This window comes from Suncus etruscus, chromosome 18, assembly GCF_024139225.1.
Source record: "Suncus etruscus isolate mSunEtr1 chromosome 18, mSunEtr1.pri.cur, whole genome shotgun sequence".
Taxonomy (NCBI): Eukaryota; Metazoa; Chordata; class Mammalia; order Eulipotyphla; family Soricidae; genus Suncus; species Suncus etruscus.
The window spans coordinates 35,061,337-35,079,045 of NC_064865.1; the positions used below are offsets into that span (position 1 = coordinate 35,061,337).

A 17,709-nucleotide genomic window follows, 5' to 3' on the forward strand; every position below is an offset into this window, starting at 1 on the left:
CAATCCCCGGCATCCCATGTTGTCCCTGACTCTGCCAGGAGCAATTTCTGAGCACAGAACCAGGAGTAACCCCTGAGTGCCAGTCCAAAACAAACAAAAAAACCAATAAAACAAATAAAAAACAAGATAAGCCAATTTCTACCTCTGTCTTCACTTCACCTTTCTCTTCCATGTCTGCACATGGTAATTCTTTCTGTGTGCTCATGCCCAAATTCTCCTCCTATGATATAAAGATGCCAGTCACTGACTCAGGGCCAACCCTCATCTAGCATGATGTATGTCACCAGAACGCAATGATATGCTTACTTTTAATAAGGCCTCACCACAGGAGCATAGGTGGTATGACTTCAGCACTCTTTTGGAGAACCTGGTACTCCCCACGTGAGCAATAAGCAAGGGAAACTAAGAAAGTTGTAGAGCAGGGAGCAGGGAGCCATGTGCTAAGGTGTCGAACAAAGCAGGGAGGGAATGTCAGGGTCAGGATATGGCTGTCATGATGGTCTTAAGCAGGGAGGCAACAAAGGCCTCATTGAAAAGGTGACATTTGAGTCAAGCCTTAAAATTGAGAGAGTGGGGCCGGAGTGGTGGCACAGCGGTAAGGTGTTTGCCTTGCATGTGGCTGAACCAGTATGGACCTCTGTTCAATCCCCATCATCCCTATGGTCCCCCAAGCCAGGAGCGATTTCTGAGAGCATAGGCAGGAGTAACCACTGAGCATGACTGGGTATAACCCAGAAACCAAAAACCAAAAGCCAAAAAAAACAAAAAACAAAAAACAAAAAAACCAAAAACCCCCAAAAAACAAAACCTGAGAAAGTGAGAAGTTTGGGGGAGGAAGTAACCAGACAGAGGGACACCTTATGCAAAGGATCTGAGGTGGGAGTACGGCTGCGAGGCTCTGAGGCTGGGAGAGCAAAGGAAGCTGGGAGAGTGGGAGCAAATGAGATCAGTTAGGTCACGGGGGCCTCGGGCCAAGCTTACACAGAGTTTCAGAAGACAGGATGAGTTCGAAGTTACACCTTCTATCATGGGGTAACCTTAGCCACAAGAATCTGGTTATTTTGGGGGCTGGAGAGATGGTCCACCTGGCATGCATTTTTTGTTTTTGTTTTTGGGTCACACCCGGCAGCATTCAGGGGTTACTCCTGGCTCTATACTCAGAAATCCCTCCTGGCAGGCGCAGGGGACCATATAGGATTCGAACCACCGTCCTTCTGCATGCAAAGCAAATGCCCTACCTCCATGCTATCTCTCTAGCCCCTAATGCATGCTTTTTAAATTTTATTTTTGTAGAGGAGGAAGCCAAACCTGGTGGTGCTCTGGTTCTGTTTCTGTGCTCAAGAATTACTCCAGTGCTGGAGATAGAACAGGCAAAGCTGTGATACTTGTAAGGCAGATACCTTGACTTCTACGCTATCTTTTCAGCCCATGAGCACATACTTTGTCTTCAGGAGGCCTAGGTTCAACCTCCAGCAACTTATGGTCCCCAGAGCACTGCCAGGAGCAGCATCTAAGCATAAAACAGCAACGGAAACAAACAATAATGATCCTGTTTTTTTACTTCCTGCCTGTCAGACATCTATGCCATTGGGGTGGGAAAACTAGACGTGGACTGGAGAGAACTGAATGAGCTGGGGTCCAAGAAGGATGGAGAGAGACACGCGTTCATTCTGCAGGACACGCAGGCTCTGTACCAGGTTTTTGAGCACATGCTGGGTAAGTGAGTTGCCTCCTCCAGAGGTGGGGTGCAGGATAAGCAGCCTCTGTGTGAGCACACAGAGTGTGTATACACGTGCACATGCATGTGCATGCATGGGTGGGGAGTGGGGGTTTCTGACCCCCCACTCACAGTGCCACTTACTTTCTTTACCATCTGCTCGTCTCACCGTCAGATGTCTCCAAGCTCACAGACGTCATCTGTGGGGTGGGGAACATGTCCACCAATGCCTCTAACCAGGAGAGGACACCCTGGCATGTCATAATCAAGGTACCAGGAAGGAAGGTTGGGGCTTGGAGCCCAGAGATGGGAGTGGGCATGAGCCAAAGACATAGCAGGTTTTTTTTCGTTGTTGTTGTTCTGATTTGGGGCCATATCTGTCGATGCTCAGGGGTTACTCCTGGCTCTGCACTCAGGAATTACTACTGGCAGTCTCAGGGGACCATATGGGATGCTGGGAATCAAACCTAGTTTGGCTGCATGCAAGGCAAACACCCTACCCACTATACTATTGTTCTGGTCCCAGCAGAGCAGTTCTTGACAGTCCCCTGTTCCCCTGCAGCCCCAGGGCCAGGCCACCTGCCGGGGAGCTCTCGTCTCAGACCAGTGGGTCCTCACTGCTGCTCACTGCTTCCGCCATAACGGGGATCGGAAACTGTGGCGGGTCATTGTGGGTAAGGCTGGCACACTCTAGGGTCCCTGACAGCCCAGTCCTTGTTCTTAGCCTCAGGGCACTTCAGAAATGCGACCAACTTTAATTTTGCCTGTTGTTCCCAGGTGATCCCAGCCTCAGGAATGGCCAAGAGTTTGAGATCAAGGAGATAGTGATTTCCTCCAACTTTGATGTCCGTGCCAAGGAGAACCAGGGGATCCGGGAGTTCTATGGAGATGACATTGCTCTGCTGCAGCTGGAGAAGAAAGTGAAGATGTCCACCCACGCCAGGTGCCCGTGGCTAGGCCAGGAGTGCACCTTGCCAGGGAGAAAATTCTGGGGTACTCTGGGGGTGGGGAGACTGAGGATGGGCCTGTGTGACCCATTGCTTTTTCCTCCAGGCCCATCTGCCTCCCCTGCACAATGGAGGCCAATCTGGCTCTGCGGAGACCCCTGAGCAGCACTTGCCAGGACCACGGTGTGTGCTGGGCAGGGCGTGGGAGTGACCACTCAGGCTAGGCAGCAGTTCCTGAGTCTATACTGGGAAAAGAGATCCTTTCTAACACCTTCTTCTCCTCGAGTGCAGAGAAGGACCTTCTGAACCAGTTGAGTGTTCCTGCTCACTTTGTGGGCCTGGATGGGAACTCACTAAATGTCCGTCTCAAGACAGGCTCAGAGGTGAGGCTATCAGCCAGGAAGCTGGGCAGGGGTGGTGGTGGGGAGCAGCTCCCTGACTGCTTCTCACACCCTCCAGGACCCTCCCCCTGGTGCCTGGTCTGCTCATTCCATCCTTCTCCTTCACTGTAGTGGACAAAGTGTATCCAGCCTGTCTCCAAAGACCAGGTCTGGTTCCCCAACTTGACAGATGTCAATGAAGTGGTGACAGACCAGTTCCTGTGCAGTGGGAGTGAGAAGATGGAGGATAATCCCTGCAAGGGTGAGCCTCTCCCTACACCCCCCAGCCAAGAACTCCACTTGCTGAGGGAAAGTTACCTGGGTTCCTGGCCAGTCCTGGGTGTCACTCTCTTCTCTCCCTCCTTCCCAACAGGAGAATCTGGGGGAGCAGTTTACCTTGAGAAGAGATTCAGATTTTTTCAGGTGTGGTGAAAAGGAGCTGCTGGCCAGATGTGGGCCATGAGGGGGTGGGGGACCCATGGAAGAACCTGGGACTTGGGACTGGGAGCTGGGAGAGGTGGCAGCTTCCCTTACCCCTATTTTCTCCTTTTAGGTGGGCCTGGTGAGCTGGGGTCTCTACAATCCCTGTGAAAATGGCAAGAGATACCCGCATAAGAAGGTCCCATCTTCCAGGGTCCCACGGGATTTCCACATCAATCTCTTCCGCCTGCAGCCCTGGCTGAGGCAGCACCTGGGGGGAGTCTTGAACTTTCTGCCATTGTGAAAGCTCCATTCTCTACATCTCACCCTCTTCACTTGGCTGTTCTGCCACCTGCAACCACCCTTCTGGTCCCTGAGCTCTGCACTTCCATCCTCAGGCCACTCTCCCTGGGAGCTCTGAGTCACCTGGCACCATGCCCTATGACACCCCTGCTCCGCACCCCCCCCCCCTTGACTCTCCTTTCACTTTCACAGGGAAATTTCCCAGTTATGAAATGAATAAAAACCACTGGTTTCTACACGGGCCTGTGCCTTTCTGGGGAGGGTAGGCAGATTCCGGGAAGTGTGGCTAGCAGGTCAGAAACCCCACTGGACAAACAGTGGCTGGACTCTGCTCCATAGCACGGTTCACCCGGAGCTCTGGGGCTTACTCCTCCCATGGGGGTCTAGGGGAGGAACTGGGGCTGTGTAGATGTGAAAGAGAGTGCTTGGAGAGTAAAGGAGAGCCCTGCAGGGTGGGACTCTTTAGTTTCTATTTCCTCCAGTGGCCGCAGTGAGGGGTGGAGGAGGGGACTCCCTTTTGAACATTCCCGAAAGTGATGTGGGTTGGGCAGGCAGGGTGAGCTGCAGGCGCCAGAACACTGATTGCATAAAAGCTTGGAGATTGTGGGGGGTTGAGGACAGCAAAGGGCAGTGACACCAGGTCTGGAGCGTCAGCTCGAACAGAGGCAGCCTGAGCTTTCCTCCTGTCACCATGGGGAGCAGCGTCCACCCAGCTCTCTGCCTGGTTTCCTTGTTCCTGGGCCTCTGGTCTGCAGGTAAGAGCAGCTGCTCCTGTGGTCTCCGCCTCCTGCTGATCCCGTGAAGCTGCACTTCACCGCTCCCCCATTTTTCTCTTTAGGTGTGAAGTCTGCAGTTCTGACTCAAATTTCCTGCACTCTGGAAGGAGTGGACATCAAAGGGGGTACCTTCCGGCTTCTCAAGGGGGGCCTGGTGCTGGCGTATGAGTGTCCCTCTGGCTTCTACGCTTACCCTGTACAGGCCCGCACCTGCAGCATCACGGGTTCCTGGAGCGACCTCAAGACCCAGGACCAAAAGATCGTCAAGAAAGCTGAATGCAGAGGTTGGCAGGCAGCGAGGGTGGGAATGGGAGGGTGGCAGCCATGGACCAGGGTGAGAGTAACGGTGTGTTGAGACTGGGCAAGGGGACAAGTTGGACTGATCCAGAGCCAAGCAAGAGTGCTAACCTGTATGCATTGGTCCTGACTGTTAAGTCAGAAATGTTGACTCAGAAATGGGGAGGGAGGCCGGAGCGATAGCACAGCAGTAGGACCTGTGTTCGATCTCCAACATCCCATATGGCCCTCCGAGCCTGCCAGGAGCAATTTCTGATCGCAGAGCCAGGAGTAACCCCTGGGCGTCACCAAATGTGGCCCCCAAACAAACAAAAAGAAATGGGGAGGGAGAAGTGTGGGCTGGTTCCTATGGGGTGAGGAAGCCTCTGGGATTTAAGCTGTTCCTATGGGACAGGAAGGGGTTCCCTAAAGGGCAGCCCTATCACCTCTGTTCTTATACTTGTTCCCTTGCCCCCAAGCAATTCGCTGCCCAAGACCACAGAGCTTTGAGAATGGGGACTACTGGCCCCGGGCCCTCCACTACAATGTGAGTGATGAGCTCCAGTTTCACTGCTATGATGGTTACACTCTCCGGGGCTCTGCCAATCGTACCTGCCAGCCAAACGGCCGATGGAGTGGACAGACGACCATCTGTGATGATGGATGTGAGAAGCATCTCCTTCCTGAGGGGCGGGATTCTTTCCCAGGGAACTGGCATCTGGTCTCTGACTTCCCTTGCCCTCTGGGGACCTCAGGCTATGGCATTTAACACCATGTCTCGTGTCTGCAGCATCGTACTGCCCCAACCCGGGCATCCCTCTTGGCACAAGGAAGGTGGGCAGCCAGTACCGCCTTGAAGACAGTGTCACCTACTACTGCAGCCGGGGGCTCACTCTGCGTGGCTCTCAGCAGCGCACATGCCTGGAAGGTGGCTCTTGGAGTGGAACAGAGCCTTCCTGCCAAGGTGGGCCTTGACTCAGGTGCTTCTCCCCCAAAAGTTCCCAGCTTCTTCCTTACTCCTAAACTTCCCAGGATAATTTGATCCCTTTTGTGCTCCTGTGGCCTGGAAACCCACCCTCCCCTCTTCTGGTCAGTGTTTTCCAGACATCTGACCCAATTTGTGACGTTTCCCAGATTCCTTTATGTACGACAGCCCTGAAGAAGTGGCAGAAGCCTTCCTGTCTTCACTGACAGAGACTGTGGAAGGAGTTGAGGCTGAAGACGGCCACAACCCAGGTGTGGTAACGGAGGTGGAGGGTGGGGGGTGGGGGTGGAAGAAGGTTGGGGAAGACTGGAAAAGGAACAGAAGAGTCGTGCATGCCTCAGTCTGAATCATTCTGGTGAAACCCAGGGGACCAACAGAAAAGGAAGATTGTCCTGGACCCCTCTGGCTCTATGAACATCTACCTGGTGCTGGATGGATCAGACAGTATTGGTGCTCAGAATTTCACTCGAGCTAAGAATTGTCTCAGAGATTTCATCGAGAAGGTGGGCTTCCCTTCCTCTGAGTATGCTTTGCAACCCTGCCAGGTCTAGCTTCCTGGTGATCCCAGTTGACCTGAGCCACAGGTCTCAGAAAATCTCAAGGTCCTTTCCTTTTTTACCATAGTGGCTTCCTGTTTATATTTTTGGACCACACCCACTGGTGCTTAGGGGTTATTCCTGGCTCTGCACTCAGAAATCACTCCTGGCAGGCTCAGGGGACCATTTGGGATGCTCGGGATCGAAATTGGGTCTGTCCCGAGTTAACAGCGTGCAAGGCAAATGCCCTACCCGCCATGCTATCACTATTGCACTACCTTTAACTCAAGATTCCTGTGAAACCCTGTTGGCTACCATGACTGACTCAGTGGTTACTTTTGCAAAACTCCCTGCCATTTTTTCAGTGCTAAGTGCTGCTTGCTATAAGCCCATATACCAACAGGAAAAAGGCAACCTTCAAGTAATAAGTAACTTCTCGGCCTAGGGGAGGAAGACACTGCCTGATACCATGGAGCCAAGTCTCCCTATAACTTACATTCCTGAGTTAATAGCTAAACCTCATCGCCCTATGCGACAGAGCTTACCCCACCATAAAACCTGCTGAGAGTTCCGGAAAGTGGTCTGCAAACCCTACTTTAGGGTCATAGGGCAATTCCTTGAAAGCTGCTGATTTAGGAGTGCTTGCAAGATTGTCACTGCTTCTCCCTCCCCTCTGAAAAATGATTTACTGCCTTTGTTTCATGGCTTTCGCGCCAAAAAGTATGATTGACACCACCTTTTGCCTGCCCCCTTCTCCTTCTCTATATAAGAGATGCAGGACCCTAATAAAGTCACCTTTGAACGGTCTGATCGTCTAAGGTCATTATTACTAACCTCTCTCAGATTTTTTACAGGTGTGGTCGTGCTTCTAGCCCTGCTAAATAAAGGTGCAACCCCCATAGGCCAGCTCCTCCTTGGACCCCATCCCATCAAAGCTGATGGTGACTTCCAACCACAATGACTTCTGTTGCCCTCTCACCCACAGGTGGCCAGTTACGGGGTGAAACCCAGATATTCTCTACTGTCGTATGCAACAGAAGTCAATGTCTTGATCCGAGTGACGGAGGAAGAGAGCAGTAATGCAGACTGGGTGACAAAAGCTCTCAATAAAATCAGCTATGAAGGTCAGAGATGAGGGATGGAGAGTGAGGGATCTACTTTAGAGTGAGACTGGCGGGTGGTGGAGAGGGGAGTGAGACTGGTGCTAGCCAACAGAGTCATTGCAAATAGGGGCTAATGGGAACCTGTTGGGGACTGAAATGATCACTTGGGTCCAGTCAGTGGGATGACGACTCAAACGATTTAAGATGTGCTATCTCAGTTGCTAGCTGGTCTCTGGGGTTGAAGTTTCATTTCATTTGGAAGCCTAGATGAGGAGAATGCTTTCCTTCCTACAGATCACAAACTGAAATCAGGGACTAATACCAAGAAGGCCCTGCATTTGGTGTATAGCATGATGAGCAACTATAAGGAAAAGTTCTCTGAAAACTGGAACCGCACCCGCCACGTCATCATCCTCATGACAGACGGTTAGAGCTCTCTCCAGACCTTCTTGTGTGCCCTGCCCTGAACCTGCACATCACACATTACTCATGCTTGGAGTACTAAGTGCTGCTCAGAGTCCAGCCATGTTGGCCTTTCCTGAGGCCCTTCACAGGAAGAAAATTTACCCTCAGGGCTCTGTGACCTACCGCTCCCATTGTTCCCCAACCCACCTATCCATTTCATCGCTTTTTATCACCTTCCATGTATCTCCCCCCACTCTCCCTTCCTTGACTCCCTCTTCACTGTTGTTTTTTTTTCTTCCTTTTTTTTTTTTTTTTTTTTTTTTGGTTTTTGGGTCACACCCAGCAGTGCTCAGGGGTTACTCCTGGCTCTATGCTCAGAAATCGCCCCTGGCAGGCACAGGGGACCATATGGGATGCCGGGATTTGAACCACCATCCTTCTGCATGAAAGGCAAACACTTTACCTCCATGCTATCTCTCCGGTCCCTTCACTGTTGTTTCTTACCAGGCTTGTACAACATGGGTGGAGACCCAGTCCCCGTTATTCATGATATCAGGAGTCTGCTGGAAATTGGCATCAACCACAAAACCCCCAGAGAAGATTATCTGGGTGAGTGGCTTTCCCAGGACCCTGCATTAGATTTCTCACCTCAGTTCCTAACCACCCTCTACCCTCACAGCCTTAACAGTCTCCCTTTTCTTCCTGCAGATGTCTATGTCTTTGGAGTTGGGCCTCTGGTGAGCGAACAGAACATCAATGCTTTAGCTTCTAAGAAGGATAAAGAACAACATGTGTTCAGAGTCAAGGACATGGAAAACTTGGAGGATGTCTTCATCCAAATGCTTGGTATGAAATTGGGAGGAAGGTCTAGAGACTTGGCTTGTTCACCCTCTCAACCCTCAGGCCTCACATTTTCCTTCCCCTGTGCATCTCAGGCACAATGACTTTTATCATACTCAGTTTCACTTTATTTCCTGGCACGGTCCACTTCCTGTTCTAGAATCAGAACTCTGAAGATCAGGTCTTTCTCAAGCCCTTGTTTTACAGATGTTTGAATCAAGGTCAGAAGAGGTGAGGGGAATCAGCTGAGTAAGAGGTCTGCAGTAAGATCTATAATCAGTCCCAAGTCTTTTCCACTACAGACAGGATTTCTGCGCCCTCAACAGGAGACCATGCCCACTGGCCTTTCCTCCCTGCTCCACACAAGGGTTATCCATCCCCATAAGCTTTGGGAACAAAACATCTACAACTCAGCATTCTCCTTCCCTACTAGATGAAACCCGGACTCTGGGTCTCTGTGGCATGGTTTGGGAGCACAAAGACGCCTCAGATAATCACAAGCAGCCCTGGCATGCCAGGATCTCAGTGACTGTAAGCATTACTGGTGGGGACTTAAGGGGGGGTGCCAGTCATCATGAAATAAGGGTTGCAAAGGGCAGAAATTCCTCAAGATTGTGGTGTTGACAGAAGATGAGCATCTCCTCAACCCCTTCTGTTCTCAGCGTCCTTCAAAGGGACATGAGCAATGCATGGGGGCAGTGGTGTCCGAGTACTTTGTGCTGACAGCAGCACACTGCTTCACAGTGGATGATCCGGCCCATCTAATCAAGGTTAGCGTAGGTAAGTAGGGCACTCCTCCAAGTAGCTTCCTCCATGCATGCTAGGAAAGGGGGAAGACTTGGAATTAGGGAAGATGGGGGGTGAGGGGTGTTAAGGCAGGGGCCACCCACAGGGAAATGGATGATTTAGAGATATTCACTCTTCAACCTCAGGAGGGCTAAAGAAGGAATTTGAGATAGAAGAAATTCTATTTCATCCCAACTACAACATCTATGGGAAAAAAGACAAAGGAATTCCTGAATTTTATGACTATGATGTAGCCCTGATCAAGCTCAAGAAGAGACTCCAATATGGCAGTACTCTCAGGTGAGATATCGGAGTCCCTGAGAAGAGCCTGGGGAAGGTAGTAGGTCTGGAGTGTGTGGCCAGCTCACTGGTCATGATTTTCCTCATCTCTCTCCTTACAGGCCCATTTGTCTCCCCTGCACTGAAGCAACAAATCAAGCATTGAGGCTTCCTCTGACAACCACATGCCAGCAACAGAGTAAGGCATAGTCAAGCAAGTAGCATGTGATGAGATTCCAAGAGGACTAATTCATGTGGGAGCTGGAGGAGGGGATGATGGGCAGGCCATTCCCCAGCTCTTAGGAAGGGGTTGAAGGACAGTTGCTGAAGCTTCGACAAAAACAATGGGGTAGCACAGAGAGAAATGGCCATCTTTGCATTTTTCCAGTGGAAGAGCTGCTTCCTGTTAAAGATGTCAAAGCTCTATTTGTGTCTGAGGAGAAGAAGCAGCTAGTTCGAAGGGAGGTGTACATCAAGAATGGAGATAAGGTAAGAAATATGACACCAAAAGAGCTCTAGGCCTCAGGGCTCCTTGGCAAGCTTCGTTCATTACCTCTTCCTCCTCCATGCTTCCTGCCTCCCCTGCAGAGAGACAGCTGCCAGAGAGATGCTAAATTTGCGCCAGGCTATGACAAAGTTAAGGACATCTCTGAAGTGGTCACCCCCAGGTTCCTATGCACCGGAGGGGTGTTTCCATATGCTGACCCCAACACTTGCAAAGGTGAGAGAAGGCTCTTAGGTTTTCTGCTCCAAGTTCCAGAGGCCCAAGAGTTCTTTCCCCTCTCACTTCTCCCCTGCCCTCTTGCAGGTGATTCTGGTGGCCCCCTGATTATTCACAAGAGGAGTCGCTTCATCCAAGTGAGTTTCCCCTTTACTATCTGAGGGGAGGTGAGTGGTCAGCATGGGCCATCACACAGAAGCACTCAGTGCGTTGTGGCTGGAAAGAGAGGACAGAGGCTGCCTCCCCAGAATTGTTCTCAGAACTAGGACACTTAGGTTGAGGGATTTGGCCTGTGCACCAAAGACAATAGAACTGAGCTGTGTGTCCTTAGCCTAATTCTTTAGGTCAGCTCAGATATATCTGAATAGTTGTCCTTCCTGGGAGCAGGAAGAATGTTATAAATTTCTCCATGGTATCTGCTTGTCTGTGCAGGTTGGTGTGATCAGCTGGGGAGTAGTGGATGTCTGCAAAAACAAGAGGCTGCTAGGGTCGTCACCTGCTTATGCCCGGGATTTTCATGTCAACCTCTTCACAGTCCTTCCCTGGCTCAAGGAGAAACTCAAAGATGAGGATCTAGGCTTTCTATGAGGGGCTTTCTGCTTGGAACAGAAATTAAAACAGCTGCGACAATACCTGTGTTCAAGATCCTTTTGGGGTCAAGGGAGAGGGGAGCGTGCACTGGTCATAGTGTTACAACTGAGATAAAATCCAACAGCCGTTTTTAAAGGCTCAATCCCGATCCCAAATGCTGAAAAACCAGAGGCTGAGGGAGATGTGGGAGCTTCCTCCTCAGTGTTTTACTGAGACCAGTATTGGGGCAGATGAGGCACACGAAATCCAGCTCCATTCCCTAGAAGCCATCCTCAAGGTTTTCAATGAAGATATCATCACTGTAGACGATCTGCGTTCTCTTGTCCCGGTGGCAACCCTTAGGGCTATTCTGGACAGCTAAGGAAGGAGAAAAGGATTAGTGAAGGCCTGCGGAGGAGCTAAGATTAGACCCCAGGCCCCAGAATCTGACTACCTTTCTCCAAGCCCCTGGTCTAGGGCAATCCAATTTTCACACTGCCCTCTGGTGGCCAAGATGTCTATCTCCTTTAGCCTGCTTAGGCCTGTCTGGATGCCAAACTCATTGTGCGGCAGGGTATAGTGGTTAGTGCGGCACAAGCAGATGTAATCAATGTTTCATTCTTAAAAAGCAAACCAAAAAACCCCAAGTGTTATTACCAAGATATAGGAATGATGCTACCTAAACACAGTATATCAAGCATTAAAAATAAAATAATCTCTGTGGTTCTTCACTGAAATGCTGATTTCTGAATAGTCTTTTTAAAGGAGGGCCCCTCTTGCTCTGAACCCTTTTTTCTGTTCATTTCTTTGCCAAGGAATTCACTCCAGGCAAAAGGGGTTAGTACTATGAAACATTATTTACCCAGCTGGAGAGTTTTGACCCCACTGTTCTTTCCTGTGACATGTGTCCCTATCTTTGCCCCATCTCTAAGTACTCCACCCCTTACACCCGGGACTAGTAACTTCATCCTTACCAGTTCCCATTCTCTTGACCTTTGTACCTCAACAATGCCATCATTCCCTCCTCAAAGTTTGTATTCTGCTTCAGTGGCATAGGCCCCACTGATGCTCTTCCCAGCCTGACCCCTCCTTCTGCCTCCTTAACGCGTAATTGACTGTGTCAGATGACAAGGAACACAGGCTGCTTCCTCACATTCCCTGAATGCTCCTAAACACTAGTCCTGGATCATTCTTCTCCAAATTCAACCTTGCTGGTTTGTTTTCCAGTTACCTGGTGCTGCTCAGGGGGTCATGGATTGAAACTCACGTCAGCTGGGTACAAGGCAAATAAATGCCCTACCCACTGTTCCAGCCTCTTGACTACACTTGAAATTCTGTACCTCACACTTTAGCTTCCCGACTTCCAATGCTTGTTTCAGAAATCAACTCCATCTCAGAATGCACAGGCTACATGGAGGCTCGTCTTCCTCAAAAACCTGATTCTAGCTTCCTCTTGCTTTTCTATTTCAGTAACTGCTTTCCGAGTTGCTTTCAGGCCCTTTCTTTCCTGTGCCTCCTACAAGGGCCTGACAATTCTTCCTATTCCCACATCTTCCACATAGATCCTAGACAGCCATGGACAGAAAGGTGAACAAAAAAGGGCAGGGAACTGTGGGGGATGTGAAGTGGGGGAGAGGGGAGGAAGAAAGACGTCCATTCTTACCAAGGGAGCCCCAGACAGACTTCCCAGTGGCAGCATCCAACATGGGCTGTTTACGGGCGATGCTGACCTTGAGTTGTACAGATTCTACCTGGATCCCGTTGAGCTGAGGCAAAAGAGGGAGGGGGCAGAGGATGGGTGGAAATATTATAGACAAACCAAAGATATATTTCAAGAGCTGCCATCCTAGAAGATGGGATCTGAGAATGTTAAGGTTTCCTGTGCGACTAGGGAGAGATTTTCCCTGTCAAGAGGAAATTATTTTTAACTTGCTCCCGGTATTTTAGAGAGAAAACATGAGGATGGGAGGATGGACGGGAAGAACAGATCTGGGAAGTCCCAACCTCAGCAACAGCCTGATCTGCTGACTCCATCTTTTCATAGGTGACGAAGGCACAGCTGGGATGAGAGAAAACAGGGTTAGTCGAGGGACTATGAGCTCTGCTGGCACCATCCAAACCCAGTGCTGATTAGGCCAATTAGACAGGCCAGCTTGGCCCCGTCCCCTGTCCCTGCACTGTCTCCTACCCCAAGTCCTTCCAGAATTTATCTTGCCCCACTGTCACCCTTACTTTCTGGGTGGGTCCATGGAGAGGTCAATGATGTTTCCAAATGGAGAGAAAGCCCCGCGGAGGAGGGTGGGGGTCATATCTTCTCCATATACATAGAGAGTATTCCCCTTCCGAGGGGCCCGGCGTTCAGGGAACGAGTCTGATCCTAAGAGATGAGGAATCAGCCATAAGCCAGACCATCTTACCTCCTACTTTAAGTCGCTGAAGGGACAGTCTGGGGCATAGGCTCAGCACATGCAAAACCAAGCCCAGTCCCCAGCACACCTTCCTCACTGGCACTTACTGCGGAAAGGGCCTTCTCGGTCTCGATCCCGGTCTCGATCTCGATCTCGGTCTCGATCCCGGTCACGATTCCGTTCCCGGTCTCGGTCCCTGTCCCTGTCACGCTCCCGGTCTCGCTCCCGGTCTCGGTCACGATCTCGGTCACGATCCCGGTCACGATCTCTGTCTCGATCCCTGTTCCTCTCCCGACTATGGCTTCTGGGAGGTGAGGTTGAGGAACGGGCACCACCCCGCTCTTCATAGCCCCAGTCAAAGCTTCGAGGGGCACCATCACCAGCTCCTGGGCCCTCTGTTTCCTCCCCATCAGGTCCCAGTTCCCGGAGCCGATCACTGGAAGATACAAAGCTGAGAGAAAAAGACAAGAAGATCTAGGAGAGACTTTACCTCCTCTTTCCCAACCCGTGGAGACTCAATGCTCTGTCTGAGGCCCCAGCTCCTCCCACTCTAACTCCAAACCATCCACCAACCCAGAAAACCAACCTCCACCCACCTGCCAGGACCCCGTTCTATCTCTAACCCTCTAACCTCTCATACAGAGATTTCCTCTGGGGACGTCTGGATGACTGAAAAAGAGACCAAGGACAGTTGAGAAGACTCCTAGTTGCTAGCATATGGCTCAAAATACACGGGCCTCATCTTTCTCAAAGAATTGGGAGCATTACCTCCTGCAGGTCGTCATCAGCAGATATGCTCCTCTGGAACGGCTGGAAAGTAGGGACTGTCCCCTTCTCAGGATCCTGGGAAGAGGAGAGAGATTCATCTCAATGTGTGAGCTGCCCAGCTGTGGGGACTGACAGGTTTATTCTAGACTAGCTTTTCAGTTTTTGGTTTTTGGGCCAAACCCAGTGGTGCTAAGGAGTTATTCCTGGACCTGTGCTCAGAGATCACTCCTAGCAGGATCAGGGGACCATATAGGATGCTGTGGATTGAACCCGGGTTGGCCACATTCAAGGCAAACACCCTACCTGCTGTGCTATCGTTCTGGCCCGCACTAGTCAATCTTTTAAGAAACATTCTATTGAGGGGTTGGGGAGATAGCAGATAGGGTGCTTGCCTTACATGCAGCTAGCCTGGGCTTGAGCCCACAGTATCCCATATGGTCCCTTGAGCACTGTCAATAGTAATTCCTGATAGCAGAGTGAGAAATAAGCCCTAAGCATTACTAAGTGTGGCCCAACAAAGCAAAATAAAAACACAAAATAACAACCCCCTCAAAGCAACCCCCAAACATTCTATTAGATATTTCTTATTTGACAAGACAAGCAATTTTCACAAGTGTCCTGTAACATGCACTTAGAGCCTGTTCAACTCCTTAGAGCCACACACTCCAAGAGCACTAATAGATGCAAAATTAGAGCCATAGAATGGGCAAAATGGAGAATTTTACAGATAAAAAAGTGGGACACTCATAAGAGTAGAGCAATTTTCTCCCAATAGGCATTATTTCCCCACACTTACTTCCACTCCAACTTGAATGAATGCCTCTGAGTTCAAGGGCCCTTTGACCAATCTTACTGCTTGTGCTCACCTTTACCTTCCCCTCTAATGTTCGAGAACGTTTGAAGCCTGAGTTCTTGTTCTCGGCCTTGATGGCACTGATGGCTCCTGACTTCACCAGCTGCTTTGCCTGCTCTGTTGCTGTGGCTGTGTCTACCACAGGTTGCTCTGACAAGGCTGCAGGGGCAAAGGAAAGAGGCGATATGTTGGCCCAGCAGTGAGAGGTCAGCCCTGTGCTGCCACTTCCAGTCTATCCCAGTTTTCCCTGTCACTCACAGCGCTTGACACCTCCTTGACTGGCTGTGTTGTTGCTACTTTGTTTCTTCAGAGCCAGCAATGCCTTTTTCTGTGAATAAGAAAAGGATCAGTAAGGACCAGACCCCAAACACCCTCACCCCAAGTTCTGGATATATCACTTGAGGGAGCACTGTTCTCAGAGAAAAAATGCAAATGTTTGCATCCCTGAATGTTACAACAAGGCAGCTCTGTCTCTCATGCATGTATGATCCCCTAGACCCTCAATGGTGAATCTATGGCACACGTGCCAGTGGTGGCACGCGAAAGCCTTGTAGCGGGCACTCGGGAAGAAGTCCACAATTAAGATATGCGGTGCATGGCGGGAGGCGAGTGTGCCGGTGTCTGCTTTGCAGCTTACCTGGCAACAGGGCAGGACTGGCCATTGGGAGGACCGGGCATTGTGCGGCAGTTTGGGCACTCGGGCTCAAAAAGGTTAGCATCACTGCCATAGACCATCTATAATACCAACAATACCTAAGCCAGACAAACCTCCGTATCCAGAGGGGTCCAAAGTCTACTGTTTCTGAATTTGATGACAAATAATTCAATCAGAAACTAGATTTAAGTTCCTTTCTAGAAAACTCTCTCTATTCCTTCTCTGTATACTATTACATTTTAATAAGAAAAAAAAAGGGGGGGCACAAGACATAGTTTTTCTCTTTAGGAAGATTAAACAACCAGAAAATAATTCTTTAGTCAGACTGAAGTGTCAAGTATAGTTGAGAGAGAAGTGGGGACTGCTTGCTGTTGAAAGAAAACTGTTTTGTGACCATAAATTCTTGCCTCCCATCCTAAGAAAGATAGTAAAAAAAAAAAAAAAAAGGGTGTCAAAGCTGCAAGGATAAGAAGCTTTGGAACAACATGTTTGAGGACTAGTGAATAGTTTCGACTACAAAGGGCTGCCAAACTCACATTTTCTTCTATAGACATTGTGAAACCAGTTTAAGGTTTGAGAAAAGGGGAGCCATGTTTTCAAAGAGCAAACACAGCTGTCAAACTTGAGAGACGACTACAACAAACAGTCTGGGCGAGCGAGCGTCGGCAAAAACCTGCTCTACAGAGTGCTCAGGAAAAATAAAATTACACAGGAGAGATTACCTCAAAGGACGATCAAGACTGGGCAAATGTTTGGCTCTGTAAACAGTGGGGAAATCAGAGATGAGGTTTTGATTCCAAACACATAGTAAAAGGTGCCCGTTGCCAGTATTATTTGAAAGACCAAAAAAAAAAAAAAAAAAAAAAAAAAAAAAAAGGAGGGCTAAAATAGAAAGGAAGAGGACAGCTTCAAATTTAAACCCGAAGATCCTCAGTAAGACACTGGAATTGGGGAACACTAAATTTGGCAAACATCAGCAACTCTCGGGTGAACTAAAAAAAGTCATGGGAAAGAAGAGCCAATGAATGTCCTGCTAGGCTACTAAGTAAAAGAAAACCCTAAGGTTTGGGAAAAATGTCCCACTTTTGAGACTACAAGAGGGGACCCATTTCCCTTTGGCATCCTCACCCTCCACTCCCATGTTCTCAAAGTGACTGCAAATGGTGGGGTGGCCCGTCCCCCACACCCCCAACCCCTCACCTTTTTCTTAAGTTTGTTGAATTTCTTCTGCAGCGCTTCCTCTTCTTCGCTTAGCCCGGGAGGTATCACCAGCATGGTGGTTCCTAGGGTATGGGGGGGACGAAAAAAATCTTTCCACTGTCACCACCAAATACGTCCATCCTGGGCCCACCCCCAGGCAGCCCTCCAGGCCTGCCCAGCCAGTGTCTATCTAGCTCTCCCTCCTCAATCAGGCTGCCTTCCAAGCCCCCGCTTGCAAGTCGGGATCAGCCCGTCTCCCCTGCACGGTGCAGGGGGAGGAATCACGACCATGTGGCCCGGGGAAGGGGCCAGGCCCCGCTCGGTCGCCCACCCGGAGGCAGCAGCCCCCTGAATCCCACTCTGGGGGTGAGTGGGGTAATCGCGGAGTCCGAGGGGCGGCAGGAGCAGCACAGCATCCTCAGAGCAACGAAAAGGGAAAAGTAGCTTAAGAAAAGGAGGGCGAGAGATAACCAGGAGCAGAAGGCTTATTGCTTACCTGAGGGGGCGGCAACCTGGGGCCCCACTGTTTCGGGCGGCGCCCGCGCGGGCAACCGAGAGCAGGCACAGGCGCAGAGAGATGACGTTGCCAGGGGGCGGGGAAACGCGGTAACCAAGGCGGCGCCAACTGCGGACACTTCCGCCCGGCCTGCCCCGGGTCAGAGCGCGAGGCCACGCCCCCTTAAGGTTGCGTGCCGGAAGTTGCTTCCATTTCCGCCCTTTGAGGGGCGGGGCCGACTGCGAGGCTCCAAGCTGCGCTTCCGGTCTGCGAGGCGCTGGCAGC

General features: G+C 50.5%; 3 protein-coding genes across 3 annotated transcripts in view; 2 read left to right on the plus strand and 1 right to left on the minus strand.

Moving 5' to 3' along the window:
- Window positions 1–3,859, plus strand: part of C2 (complement C2) — a 22,846-nt gene extending 18,987 nt beyond the window's left edge. The window contains exons 10-18 of the mRNA XM_049765127.1: window positions 1,576–1,716; window positions 1,893–1,987; window positions 2,280–2,391; window positions 2,495–2,660; window positions 2,771–2,847; window positions 2,956–3,047; window positions 3,177–3,306; window positions 3,418–3,467; window positions 3,598–3,859. Of these exons, the coding sequence (XP_049621084.1) occupies window positions 1,576–1,716; window positions 1,893–1,987; window positions 2,280–2,391; window positions 2,495–2,660; window positions 2,771–2,847; window positions 2,956–3,047; window positions 3,177–3,306; window positions 3,418–3,467; window positions 3,598–3,768 (1,034 nt within the window). The 3' untranslated portion in view covers window positions 3,769–3,859. The remainder of the gene's footprint in view (window positions 1–1,575; window positions 1,717–1,892; window positions 1,988–2,279; window positions 2,392–2,494; window positions 2,661–2,770; window positions 2,848–2,955; window positions 3,048–3,176; window positions 3,307–3,417; window positions 3,468–3,597) is intronic.
- A 327-nt stretch (window positions 3,860–4,186) lies between these two features.
- Window positions 4,187–11,106, plus strand: CFB (complement factor B). Its single transcript, XM_049765148.1, has 18 exons — window positions 4,187–4,522; window positions 4,606–4,827; window positions 5,299–5,484; window positions 5,610–5,783; window positions 5,954–6,055; window positions 6,171–6,307; window positions 7,326–7,464; window positions 7,738–7,869; window positions 8,356–8,457; window positions 8,557–8,694; window positions 9,122–9,219; window positions 9,351–9,468; window positions 9,621–9,774; window positions 9,876–9,952; window positions 10,142–10,242; window positions 10,342–10,474; window positions 10,562–10,611; window positions 10,907–11,106. Exons 1-18 carry the CDS (start codon window positions 4,459–4,461, stop codon window positions 11,060–11,062), a joined length of 2,283 nt encoding a protein of 760 aa, XP_049621105.1. The 5' UTR covers window positions 4,187–4,458; the 3' UTR covers window positions 11,063–11,106.
- Window positions 11,107–11,108: 2 nt separating this feature from the next.
- Window positions 11,109–17,484, minus strand: NELFE (negative elongation factor complex member E). The gene is made up of 11 exons (XM_049765138.1): window positions 17,425–17,484; window positions 16,929–17,011; window positions 15,332–15,401; window positions 15,087–15,232; window positions 14,221–14,295; window positions 14,084–14,121; window positions 13,560–13,903; window positions 13,277–13,421; window positions 13,049–13,103; window positions 12,708–12,810; window positions 11,109–11,422 (listed from the first exon to the last, which is right to left on the minus strand). Exons 2-11 carry the CDS (start codon window positions 17,001–17,003, stop codon window positions 11,325–11,327), a joined length of 1,149 nt encoding a protein of 382 aa, XP_049621095.1. The 5' UTR covers window positions 17,004–17,011; window positions 17,425–17,484; the 3' UTR covers window positions 11,109–11,324.
- Between the last annotated feature and the right edge of the window lie 225 nt (window positions 17,485–17,709).

Bases quoted from the DNA above. Each gene is read 5' to 3' on its own strand.
- CFB (XM_049765148.1), top strand. From the start codon at position 4,459: ATGGGGAGCAGCGTCCACCCAGCTCTCTGCCTGGTTTCCTTGTTCCTG. The intron at 5,485-5,609 runs GTGAGAAGCATC...TCGTGTCTGCAG, and splicing joins GACCATCTGTGATGATGGAT to CATCGTACTGCCCCAACCCG. The intron at 7,870-8,355 runs GTTAGAGCTCTC...GTTTCTTACCAG, and splicing joins CATCATCCTCATGACAGACG to GCTTGTACAACATGGGTGGA.
- NELFE (XM_049765138.1), bottom strand. From the start codon at position 17,003: ATGCTGGTGATACCTCCCGGGCTAAGCGAAGAAGAGGAAGCGCTGCAG. The intron at 14,296-15,086 runs GTGAGCACAAGC...TCCTCTTCCCAG, and splicing joins CATTAGAGGGGAAGGTAAAG to GATCCTGAGAAGGGGACAGT. The intron at 13,104-13,276 runs GTAAGGGTGACA...CTCTCATCCCAG, and splicing joins TCCATGGACCCACCCAGAAA to CTGTGCCTTCGTCACCTATG.